Below are 12,919 nucleotides of genomic sequence, written 5' to 3'. Positions count from 1 at the left end.
TCGTTACCTGCTCCTGACTAGCCTGATAATTGTATTGATTTGACAGCTTTGCATATCATTCCCACATGCACCAGTATCAGATGTGTTTTTTGGCACTGTTTTTCACTGCTTTAGTTAGATAGGAAGAAAGGAGATGGCATCCCCATTCTCATTCTTTTCTTCGGAGCTTCAACTGGCAGTAATTCAAATGTACTGCACTACATTAATTATACCAGAGGGTTATGAAGATAATGACCCTTTACAGTTAAAAAAAAATACGCATTACCACATTTGACTATTTAAACCAAGTGGCAACAAGCGATACTTTGCCACAGTATTTTGTGTATCAAGTAGGTTAGATTATCCAATGTGCTGTAATATGAGTCTGTCTGTGTACTTTTTTCTTTTTTTTTATGTTCAGACTACTTCTGACTTTGTTAAAGGGGTTTTGTGGTACTTTCTGAGGTGTTTTGTAGATTATGATCATTTACTATAGCCTAACACAAAGAAGATTGTAGCCACTGTGATTTCATTGATCGGTTACTCCCACACTGAAGCCTTGAGCTTTACCTGTCCTTCACTTCAGTCCTTAAAGCACGCCACGTTTCATTTTTGGGTAATGGAAGACATAATTTACTAAATGATCATGCAGAATTCAATAAGGGATAAAAGCTGAGACCATAAACTGATTTCCTACTCTACTGATTTATGTAGAATTAGACATCTTTTTTGCAACCTGAGAAGTTACCCCCTGCTGGCCATAAGAAGAATGGTGGTTTAAGGCACTTTCTCATTTTATATCGAGAAGTTATGCCCATCTTTTATATACAGTCTAAGATTATAACCTAGTAGCATGGCCCTGGAGCCAGCTAACCAAAGTGCACGTGAAAAGTTCAAAGAAAGATTTTGCCCTCCTGTCTCTCTACATTTGGAGAGCGCTATTGTCTGCAACTGAACAAAGCTTTGTTCCGTCATCACTTGGCCATAAAATTGTATTATATGTGCACTGATAGACATGTGCTTCTTCTTGTTGTGAGTATGGCTGTCATTCAGGCATGAAGATTGAAGGAGCCTTACTCTACCACATGCTAGACTCTCAAACCACTAGCAATTCTTGCACTTTCTTCCTTTATTCTGTAATTTTTACTCAATTCTCTGCCATTTTTTTTGGTTTTGTTTTGTTTTTTGGTTCTTTCTCTTTGTTCTCTGCCTGCATGAGGAATGAACTATAATCTCTTTTTACAGTGAAATTGCAGTTTCAACAAATGCAGTTGAGATGTCAAACACAATAAAACCTTTATCAATTATCAGTGTCTTAAGATGCTGGGATTTATAGTTTTAGGTGACTTCCATTGTTTTGCCAGCATTAATGGAAACAGTGGAAATCAATTTCAGTCAGCTGTAGCTGGTTATTGCTAAATTTCACATTGTGGCCAAACAGAATGAAGATCTTGGCACTTATTTGGTTACACTGATCTCTGCGGGACAGAATTTAAGCTCACTCAAGGTTGGGAATGGGTTACTTTTTTATATTGAAACGCAAAATAAGAAAACACCAGTGGTTATTGTATTATTCCCAAGTAAACAGTAGAATTTCCCTGTCACAGTTCTGATTTATCATATCATAGCTTTGACCTGATTCTAATCTTGCGACTGCTTTGAATTTTGACCTTCAGGATTTCAGACTGTGAGAAACTTCTTCTGTCAGCCTGTGAGCTCTCAAAGCATTTCGTTTGCTGTCATCACAATGAGTAGATGACTATAATGTATACTCGTTTGCGCATAAATGCAACACCACTTTAAACAAAAAAAAAAGCAACCCGAGGTTATATTACAGAAAAGAGTTTAGCTTTTTCTAAATTCACTTATTCTTTTTTTCTTTTTTGGTTTTGTTTGAAGAAGATTGATACAACTATGAAGTAGCATCCAGCAAGCGGCCGACTTTGCTTAAAGACTGTAATGGGAGTCAAACAGCCTGGCTTTGTCCAGACACGATAAACTCTACTTACAGTCCCAGCAACTCACAAATCAGCTGAAGACTGTATTAAACCGTGTCTGTGATTGACTGTTGTAACATGTAGCAACAGGCTTCATTTTATAATTATTAATTACATTTGGGGGGGGGGGGGGGGTAAGTGTGTTTTTCTGCAACTTTTTTCACCATCTGCACATCAAAAATACAAGTCTGGTGTTAATTTAAAAACAAGTAACTGTACACCTTCCATATGCTGTGCCTCTTCAGCCTTTGTGTAGCTACTGGCATTTGTGTGTTCAGCCTTATGCTTTCTTGTGTATAATTAACCTTCTATGTCACAGTCTAACCTATTTAGACCTATTATTTCATCACTCTCTCTCTCTCTCTCTCTCTCTCACACACACACACACACACACACACACTCTTTCCTCGTGTGTGTGGAAGCTGCTCTTTTCCTGCTTGTCCTTTTTTAGTCTTTGAGGTTTGTTGAGGCTTGTGTCTAATTTGGTTTCTCACAGAGATTGAAATAAACTCAGAGCAGTTTGAGGCATTTTTACTGCATTTTTGACTGACGAAAATGAGCATGTTTTATTTTCCTTTACTACCTCACAAACATTTGAAAATCACTTATTGCTGCAGCTCTGGTGGCCTGTGCTCTTTCTATTTCTCTCTCCCATTAATGATTTACTCTAGTACTTTCTCTAAATCTTTATAATTCCTGTCATGAACCTCTCACAGATAATGTCATCATGGTACGATAATACAAGCTAATTTGAACAAAGGGCTTGTTACCATATTTTTTTTCTATCAGTGTGATAGTAACCTGTTCAGACAAATAGTTTTGTCTTATCCAGTTTCAGTTCTAAAGTTGTGGAAGAGGTGATCCTATGAATTGTGCATAAAAATACAACTCTGTATGCAAAAAAAAAAAGTTTGTACAGACTGCATAGAAATCTATCAGAACATTATTCTTCTGTTAACTTGATTTAATACTTGAGTAAATGTTTTCCTCATGAGTTCATGCTGTCAGTCCATAGTTTTATATCTTCTGCAATAGATTATGATTTTTGTAACTAATACAGTAATCCCTCGCTACTTCGCGGTTCGCTTTTCGCGGACTCGCTGTTTCGCGGGTTTTCAATTAATATTAGTGTCAAATATTTATTGCGGTATTTTAGCTGTTTCACGGGTTTTTGCAGTACTCGTTCTTCACATGCTTAGTACGTGTTGTACAGTAATGTATATATTTGGTGTATAAGTGTGTGGGAAGGGTTTATAAAAACTTAAAATAGTGTATAACTACTAAAATAATGTATAAGTATTAAAATATATATAGCGTCTCTACTTCGTGGATTTTCACTTATCGCGGGTGGTCCTGGAACGTAACACCCGCGATAAGTGAGGGATTACTGTAATCCCATTTATAGTAACATAGATATTAAAGCAGTGTATGCTTTGAAGTCAGGTCTCCCACATGATTGAAAAGTTACAGTAGTGTACTCAGTTATCTCCATTGCTCTCGTCATATCCAGTTAAGGTTTTAAAATGAGAGCTTTTCTCATTTTTCTGTTTTGCCTCCTCCTCACCTCTGTGCTGACGGAGTTCTCACTTGTTAAAATGCATCTAGAGGAAAGATCGGTGTATCCTTCTCTTTGTATGGAAGTTTGTTTAAGATGATCGGCTTTGTAACAAAACTTTCTTCCTTTCACCCTTCTTTTGCGTGCATGAGATTAAAAGAAAAAATCATAATCATAGTAACTTGTCACATTGCACAATGTTGTGAACTAAAAGTAGGCCTAATTTTAAAAGGTCTCACCAAACCTGTTATGCTTGGATGACATCTGGGATCATAAATGGTCAAAGTAGTTGGGCCGTAACAACAATTTCTGATGCAGCTGTGCCAAACGTCATATTTAATGATATCACTTAAAACTGACAGCTCCAAAGCAGGGATTTTGTTGGATTTTGTTCAACGCCTCCTTTCTCCTCATGTTTCTCCCTCGCCCCCTCCACTTGCATCTCTACTAAGATGCGAGGAAGCGATACCAATTTTTGCCAGTACAGATTTTCTTTAACTTTACTTTTACTTTAACTGGCAGCACATTCCAACAAAAATCAACTTTTCTTCAATGCAAAATAGTTCCACAATAAAACAAAATTATGAAGTTTTACAATTTCCTGCCAAACTGCAGGAAATTCTCACTTGGAACAACTGAAAATGAAGTTCTCTGCTGTTGGAAAGAGGTGGAAATAATTCCAACATTACCTGACATATTTTAACTTACCAAACAAAAGCGGGTCTGTTGCTTCCATCATTTTTTTCCAGTGTGTTTATAACTTCACCAGATAACAGGACATCACCCCTTTTCTCTTTTTCACTCATCTCCGTAAATTTCTCCGTACCTACTTCTGTCCTTCGCTCATACCGAGGCTGCTAGCTTGTGGCTGGCGCTGAGATCTGAATACCTTTAGCTTTAGAACCTTTGCTTTTGTTAGCTTCTTTAAAATGTCCATGTTCAGCGCAGTGAAAATAATTTAAGTGTCTGATTAGGATTGTTGTTAGAAACTTTTTCATGGTGGTGGAGCTTATTTTGGTGAACTTTGTATCTTCGCCCACATTGAGGAGTTTACATGCTAACAGCATGTTAGCACGTGGCTGTGAGTGTCTGTGCGACAATTTGCCTGTGAACCTGACCGGCTGAGAACACTGGAAATCGTCTGATTCTGGACTCTGGCTGGTCAGTCGGTGCCTCTCTAATAATAACAGTTACAGTAAATAATATGGAAGCAATAAGAAGAAAGTGTTAATGGATGCTACAATAAAGAGCTATAAAGAAAACAGCAATAAAAAAAAAGATAAATCAGAAAAGCTATTTTACATGTCATCAAATCTTACAGAATTTGGGATCTGTTATTCTGTTTATGACAGGCAAACTGCTTGCGCTTAGTTTGCATATGTTGTACAGAGCAGTACAGCGAGCCTGTTTCAAATTACTTGTGTTAAGATCTGAAAAGAACTGCAGTTCTGTTACCTGCTTTGCTAATGGACGCAGCAGATTAGCATCTGTTAGCAAAGAGCCAGTATTTTCCCATGAACCAGAAGAATCTCAAAGTAGCACAATTAAATTCCCCTTAAGCCTGTTCAACAGCAGACATTTTTTGCCTTTAATGAGCTTACACTACTTCATTCTCTCACATCAAGTATAATCTCTGATTTTTGACTTATTCCAGTCACTCTGTGAGTGTATGCATGTGTCTGTGTTAGTTTCTTGGTGTGTGATTTTACCTTTGGCTGGATTGCAACTTAAACATTGCTTCTAATATTTAATGAAGGTTTTACTTTATTACATCAAGTGTCAGATTTCTGCACGATTGTTTCTTTCTGTCAGTTAATGTCCAAAAGTGCAAATACAGTTTTCACAGAAAGATTTCAGACCCTTTCAAGTTTTCCATATTTTATGTTGCAGACTGTTGTTTTCTAGTAGTATGCTAGTATGCTGAAATGTAGCGTTTGCCCCAGTCTGATATAAGATAAGCGTTGTTGCTTTGTAATTACATAAGATATGAAAGGCTTCCCATATCTGTTCCTTGTGGAAACGGAGCTGAATCAATCTGTTAGAGAAATAGCTTCACTCTGGGAGTCCGGATCAGTCTTGAAAAGGTTTCCACTGAGGATTCCTCTCTCTGTCCTCTATCTCGACTAGCCTCCCAGTTCTCGAAGCTGCCATCACCATATTTTACTGTGTGGATGGTACTTATGAAGTGATGCTCAGTACATGTTTCCTCTACATACATGGTTTAATTTATGTCTTGTCAGACCAGAGCATTCTGCTGTTCTTGGTTTGAATGTGGTTAATGTGGTTTTTTCAGCATACTAAGAACAGCTTCTGCTGGGCCTCTGCTGTTGGAGTGCTGCACTGTGTTCTTGTCTAAGGTTCTCCCATCTCCAGAAAAGGACCACTGTGTTTAAGCCTGTCTTACCAAGGCCGCCCTTTCCCAGCAACTCACTTTGGTTAGATCTCAGAAGACTATTGGTGGTTCTAGTTTTCTTGTATCTCATGGTCTGTTGTGCAGGTCTACCAATAATTCTTTTAATCCCATAGCTTGGTTTTCACTCTGACACACCCATCAACTGTGAGACCCAATACTGATAGGTGTGTTTCTTTAGATTATTTAAATTAGGCACGCATGGACTGCAGTCAAATTGTAGAAGCAGCTCAAGGACAATTGATAAAAGTAGAATGCACCAGAGCTCGCTTGCAGGTGTTTGTCAAAGGTTCTAAATACATTTTCTAAGGGATAATTCAGTCTTTTGCTTTAAATTGATTAAGAAAACACTTAAAACAAGTTCTTGCTTTGTCATTGTGAAATATTGTGTTTACAGTGATGGATAAATGAATTTACTCAATTTTAAAATAATTCTGAAACATAACATGGAAACTTTGAAAGGGTCTGAAAACATTCCAGGCACACTGTCTTTGCCACAGGGATGTATAAACCTAAGAGACCTCCCTTTTCATACACATTAGATGACTGCGTTTTTAAAGAAGTGATAGTGAAGCTGTAGAAAAAGTGTTGAGGTAGTTTGAAAGGAAGCAGGTAAACTCAGCTCAGCTCTCTGTTCTCTATGAACCAACACTCCCCGTCCCCCGGAGGAACAGCAGGAAATGCTTCCCTTCAGGTAATTCAGGATATGTCACATCATTTGCAGGCTCATGTAAATAGTGTCTTGTGTGCGTTGTGTTTATGCTAATCATTACCCTATGTGATCCATATGTTTTTGGTTTAACGGTTAACTGTGTTTACACGGAAACTAAAATTCCTCAGAATCGCCCCTTCAGGGCCACTGACACGTGTACAAACACCAAACTACAAACCTGTATGAACTTGCAAATACATGAATGTACACAGCTTTCACAAACAAATACCCACACGTGTAAACACATAGCCATATCTCCTCAGTGGCCCTTGATTGCTCTGGCCTGATTTTAATTAGAGGCTCATCTTTCACAGTTCTCAGAAATGGCTCTGAGGTTGAGCGGTTAGGTGGTTTGATCCCGGTGCCAACACCAAATTGGTTGAAGGCCTTCTTGGATGGCACTACGGGTTTGTGGGAATATGTTTCGATCCAACAATCGTGGGTTCGAACATTTACAAAGGGAACGCTTTGACTAGCTAAGTCACAAGACCCATACACTTTTAACCCATACGGCCCCACAGTCCCCAAAGGATAGAAGAGTTCATTGATTGAATACCTACTCCATCTGAGTGTACAGGCATGTGAGTATACAAATTAGTGTGCGTATTTTGTATTTTTGTATATCATTGTGCCTGTAAAAGCTAGCTGCAGTGATAGACAGAAAATATAGAAAGAGAGAAGGGCAGTGACAGACAGCAAAGGCTCAGCCAGCTGCACTAAGGCTCTGCTGCTGAGGACATTTTCACTAATGTTACTCAGCCTTTTGGGGTGGGGTGGGGGCTTCCTTTTTCTGACATGCCCTGCTTCAGAAGCTGCAAACAGTTTACACCCCACTTTTTTTTTTATCAGTCATTAACAATAATGGTTGGATTTTACTTTAATAAAGGTCAGCACAATATCAGCAAACTCTTGTTTATTTATTTTTCCTAAAAAAAAAAAAAAAATCTAATTCATTAACCATAGTTACGCTTCATATTTTTGGCCTGGTTGTATGTCTCCCATCTGCAACTCACCCCACCAGTGGAGCCTGTCCCACCTTTATTGTTTAATCGTATACCATTAACGTTTTTTTTTCCCAACAATGGCGGTGGTATTCTGTAGACTTTTGGTACAAAGTTGTTTTAGCTTTAGTGAAAACTTTATTTCTCATATGAAGCAATAATGGATTCTTTCTGGGGACTCAAATAAGACTGACTTTCAGTTTTCTGACGTTTGTTTTTTTCTGGGCTTTGTGTTTCTGTGGTAATATCAGAATTGGCCAGACAAGCAATTTCCAAAGAATGAGAACAAAAGAGAAACACAATGACTTCAACTGATAAATTCCATTGTGCTTTTTTTATAAACTATAATACCGATCTCACTATTTTCAAAAACCTGCCAGCTGTCTAAAGTTATCAGAGTCAATGGTTGCCTACTAGCATGTGGTGTCTTATTAAGTTTTATTATCAATAATTTTATAAAATCCATACCAGTTGCATAGAACAATAGATGATTATATGTTACTGGCAAGTCTAAGTGATAGCGTTATCACTGATTATAGGAAAATAAAACATGATTTTATGATTGGACTGCTAATGTTATACATGCTGGTGTTTTTTATCCACATTTTCTCTGAGAAATTTTAGCATGGAATGTTAATCAAGGTCTTTATACATATGTAAAGTTGGGTGAATGGATGCATAGTACAGTACATAGACACATACTGCTTGCCAGTGATACACGTAGTCGACAACACACAGAGATCTCTAAATCAGACATTTGGTAGTGTCAAGGACAGCTGTTCTAACTAGTGGTTTTCATATCTGAGCAGGCTGATTGAGTCTAATGGATACAATATGGGTCTTTAAAAAAACGACTTCCGCGTACCAGAGAGAAAAGTGAGTGCTAGATACAGGGAGGTATTATTGGAGTATATGTGTGTTCTGCGTGTTTGTAAGTCACATGGGTGTGTGGGTACTGTGTACCACTGTCTAATAGAAGAGAAGAGCAGGAAGCATTTCCCATCTCCTCAGCTCCTGTTCCCATGTCCTCCAACATCCCACACAGAAATACCCACACATACAAAATGCCCTTGAGAGACACACTTCTATACACATGCACAGGTACACACATACACACACAAAAACTTTTGCTGGCGAAAGCAAACACAAATCCCCTGATGCTTCAAACACTGCTCCTTTTCATCAAGGTTAGACCAAGTAACCTAATTTTCAAGGACATAGTATTCCTTCTGCCAACCTGCGGTTGACTCTGCAGCTCTGCATGCTAAAGATCCCGATGGCCTCAGGGCAGCGCATTGTGCCACAGCACTAAAAACAATATAGGAATGGCACAAGGAACACAACAAAGAGCCCAAACATTGACCTGGCCTCCAAATTCCCCAGATCCCAGTCCCATCAAACATCCACGGGATGCAGAACAAGCCACTGAGGCCACACCCCACAACCCACAGGATGCAAAGGATCTGCTGCCAAAGTCCTGCCAGTGCCAGACCTCACGGAACATGTCGCACAAGATGGTTTTAATGTCGTGGTTGATCTATATGTTAGCTGTTGCAACAGTACAGCATAAAAACATTTAATTCAAACTATTAATGTACTGTAAAATAAATCACGGGACTTCGGACGGTCTCTTTGTCTGTGTGCAAGATTTACTTTTGTCAGACGTGACAGACGTGATAGCACAGCTCAAACTGATCAAGCTATGTAGCTGTCATTAGTTAATACACTATTTTTATTTCACAGTTATTATATTTCAGAGTTTAGAAGATTTAAACATAAGTGATTGGAATGATTATTGCAAAATTTAACCTACTTGTAAGTCATCTTTCTTTTGTACTAAATAACAGTCGGATCTTTTGTCTGAGCAACAGTACAGAACCCCAAACTTTTAGGCATAAATAATAGGACTGGAAAGCGAATGACTCCTGACTTCTCTTATGACTATCATTATAACACAATAATTGTGCAACCCTTCAACAAATAAAGAAAATAATTCCACACATTTATTACAGTTGTGATGTCTCAACCTTTTTTTTTTTTTCATTTGGGCATTAGTTAAGTGAACAACTAATAAGATCAGAATGTAGCCTAGCTCTAATTTAAAGCATGCATGTTACTAGAAGTAACATCTTAGTAAATGCGAACCACGTTGCTCTTTCATCCAATAGTCACATTTACAGCTCTGTCATGTGCACTGATTTGGATTGCAATCTTTATTTGCCATTCAGCAAAATCAGCCAACGATTTGCTGAGTGCTGTTAATGACTTCACGTTGAGTGAAAACGTTCAAAACTATTTCTCCTCTCCTTCTCCTGCTGCACAGTCAAATACCAATTCAGTATGTGAATTGGAAAAAAACCCATATCACAACCACTGACAACTCTAAAAGATCTCCACTGATTTGTATCTTTACTCTCACCGTGCTTAAAGCACGCCGCTTGCTTATTTGTTTGAATATCACAGCTGAGATCAACTTTGCAGAGACCGTATAAATGTAAAAGCGGGAATAAATCTATAGAACTGTGCCAGATATGCACGTGAATTTATTTGCGTCGAAAGGGAACGTGAACTCGAGACGAAGAGTGCGAGAGGCTGGGGACAGGAAAGAGAGGACAGATAGAGAAGTGAGGGAGAGTGGATAGAGTAAATAAACAGAGCCGGGAAGTGTTGAGTCCATGCACAGGACGTGGTTTGGTTTGTATGTGTGTACGTGCATGCGTGTGTTTATCAAGCCCAGCTGGCTCCCATTTGCCCAGGAATGAGTCTTCACCTCTCAGAGGCCTGCCTTGCTTTGAAGGCCTCTGTGTTGTGTATGTGTGTGTGCTGTGTGTGGTGTGCATATGAGTGTATGCGTGTTTGTTTAATAACAGCTTCATTAAAGGACTGCATGGTACCTTTGTACACATAAAACACCCAGACATGTATTTACTGCATGTATATTGTGTGTATGCACTCTTATGCATTCAACAGACATTTACTTGCAAAAACACACATGCACAATATATAGACCCACAAAGATTTCAGGTTTCACAAGCATGCACAGGGACCCCTAAACAGTCACAAGGGGTTGGATTTAACTGCTTCCAGATGCCAGTTTAGGACAGAGAGAGCACACGCCAACACATAAGACAAAATCTTTTGCTTTGTTGAAGTCAGCAGAACTACTCTGTTAAAATTAATTAGGTGCTGGTGGATGGGAAATGACAACAGAATAGACAAGTTTACCACAAGTGGGGAAACAGCTTGCCGGTTATTTTTGATAATAGGAAACAAAACTGGGAATCTGTTCAAGCATAAACATTCATATATAAGTCCACCCACCTACTCAGCTCTTAACACGCAGTAAATATAAAACTGTTTTTAGCTGTTTTTCTTTAACTGTGTCTGTGTGTGTATCTGTGTGTTGTGTAGATGTGGCCCACACCTACACTGAGCCCCTCATATTGAGGTTGAATGGCACCCCGGAACGGTTGCTTGGCAATGATGGCGACAATTGCAGTTCCAGCAGCGGCCACTCGGATTTGACGCTGAAGGCGCCCTACAAGAGTATCACATGTGAGTAAAGCGCCCGCACTCACAAACACACATGCATACACATTCACACATCGGGATACGCTCGCAGAGAGACTGGTGAGACTTTTTTTCCATTACTGATCACTGGTTTGATGAGTCACATTGTCCTGACCTTTAACAAACACATTTGCACACCCTCAAGAAATAGGTCAGGGACTCATACATGCAGACAGAAATGTCTACATTGTCAGCTAAGTAGGTTAGGTTTTTTATTTTTTTTTGTGTTTTTTTTTTTTTTTCCCCAATATAACCAGGTGTGCACCCAGGTCTGCACACTCAAAATGAAACACCTTTTACTCCTTTCTTTCACTTTCCTACATTTTAATCTTTCCCCAGGTTTGTTAGAGTTATCACCATAACAAAAAAAGTGGCATGACAGCCATTTTTCTTGTACTAGTTTTTATTATTATAAGTTAGGATTTATTAGTATTGTTCTAATTTAGGGTTCACTAGCAATCACAGTCAATTCACGATGAGTCAAATGACTGATGTCGTCTGGCTCGCTTGATCTGTTGTCATCTGCTCTGTAGCACCAGCTGTCACCCTCTTTGTTTTTAAAAACAGGAATAATGAGAAAGGGGTGTTTTTGACTGATCCACATGGTCAAATCCACACGTATGGCAGCAACTTGTGAATCACAGTGTAGCCGCACTACACAGAACAAGCCCTGCTTTATCATCTATTTTACTCAAAATGGGCTCATAATTCACAAAATAAAAATCGTATTATATTAAAGATTATGTGAAATTACGAATTAAGACCATAAACATTTCAGGAAAGTGCTTACTGAGATCATAAATCAAGTGAGCAGTAAGCTTCCTTTTCTCAAAGACTTCTATGCAATCATACTTCTTTTTGCAAGCAGAAGAGACGCCCCCTGCTGGTCTTTAGAAAGAATGCAGGCAGTTCTGCATTAGCCTCACTCTTCGGTAGCAGAACTTATTCATAAACTCATTCATAATAGCCAGAACAGGCTCGTGGTATAGAGGATGCCTAGGGTTTATAATATAATAAAGATGGACAGTGGAATTGCACTGTTGTAGCAGCAATTCAAATACATTGCAAAAACTAATTTATTGCTAATGCTAGACTTACACAAAATTAATAGGTAATGCTACAGAGTGTGCTTTGTAACCAACTTAGTGTCATGCTTTCATTTTTTTCCCCGACAAAATACATCTTTCCAGTTTTCACTTAAGTTCTTAACAGGTGGAACAATTTCAATAGGACCTTCATCATCTTTTATGTGTACCATTACGATAGTCTGCAAAAATAGATTAAATTGTTGTGGTGTATGTTCGTGATGCACATGAGGCAGCAAATGTTATCAGACATTATCATGCTTCTTGCTACACTGATGTGCTAGACGCAACAAATGCACGATGGTATGCAAAGACCCTCCTTTAACAACAATCTAATCTCAACAAAGGCATCGAAATTGTCACGACAATGACTCATCTCTCTGTTTTCTTTAGGAGAAACATAACCATTTTGTCTGTGCTACATGTTGGATTTCTTTATGAATCACAATGAAGTTGTGGAATGAGAGTCACCTGACCCCATCCGAGTTAATCTCATCCAGGTGCACTTGGATGAGATTAAAGAAGCCAGTGTTTTGGCTTCTTTAGATTGGCAATTTGGTTAACAAAAACAAATGTAAGAGGGGCTGCAATTGCATTCAAAGTCAATGAA

General features: G+C 38.7%; 1 protein-coding gene across 1 annotated transcript in view; it reads left to right on the top strand.

Moving 5' to 3' along the window:
• mdfi (MyoD family inhibitor) overlaps positions 1-12,919 on the top strand; it is a 34,824-nt gene that overhangs the window by 6,223 nt on the left and 15,682 nt on the right. Inside the window, exon 3 of the mRNA XM_030729691.1 lies at positions 11,066-11,209. Within this exon, the coding sequence (XP_030585551.1) occupies positions 11,066-11,209 (144 nt within the window). The remainder of the gene's footprint in view (positions 1-11,065; positions 11,210-12,919) is intronic.

The sequence above is a fragment of the Archocentrus centrarchus genome, chromosome 5, assembly GCF_007364275.1.
Source record: "Archocentrus centrarchus isolate MPI-CPG fArcCen1 chromosome 5, fArcCen1, whole genome shotgun sequence".
Lineage (NCBI taxonomy): Eukaryota > Metazoa > Chordata > Actinopteri > Cichliformes > Cichlidae > Archocentrus > Archocentrus centrarchus.
The sequence above is the reverse complement of the archived record's forward strand: the minus strand, read 5'-3'. Positions and strand labels throughout refer to the sequence as shown.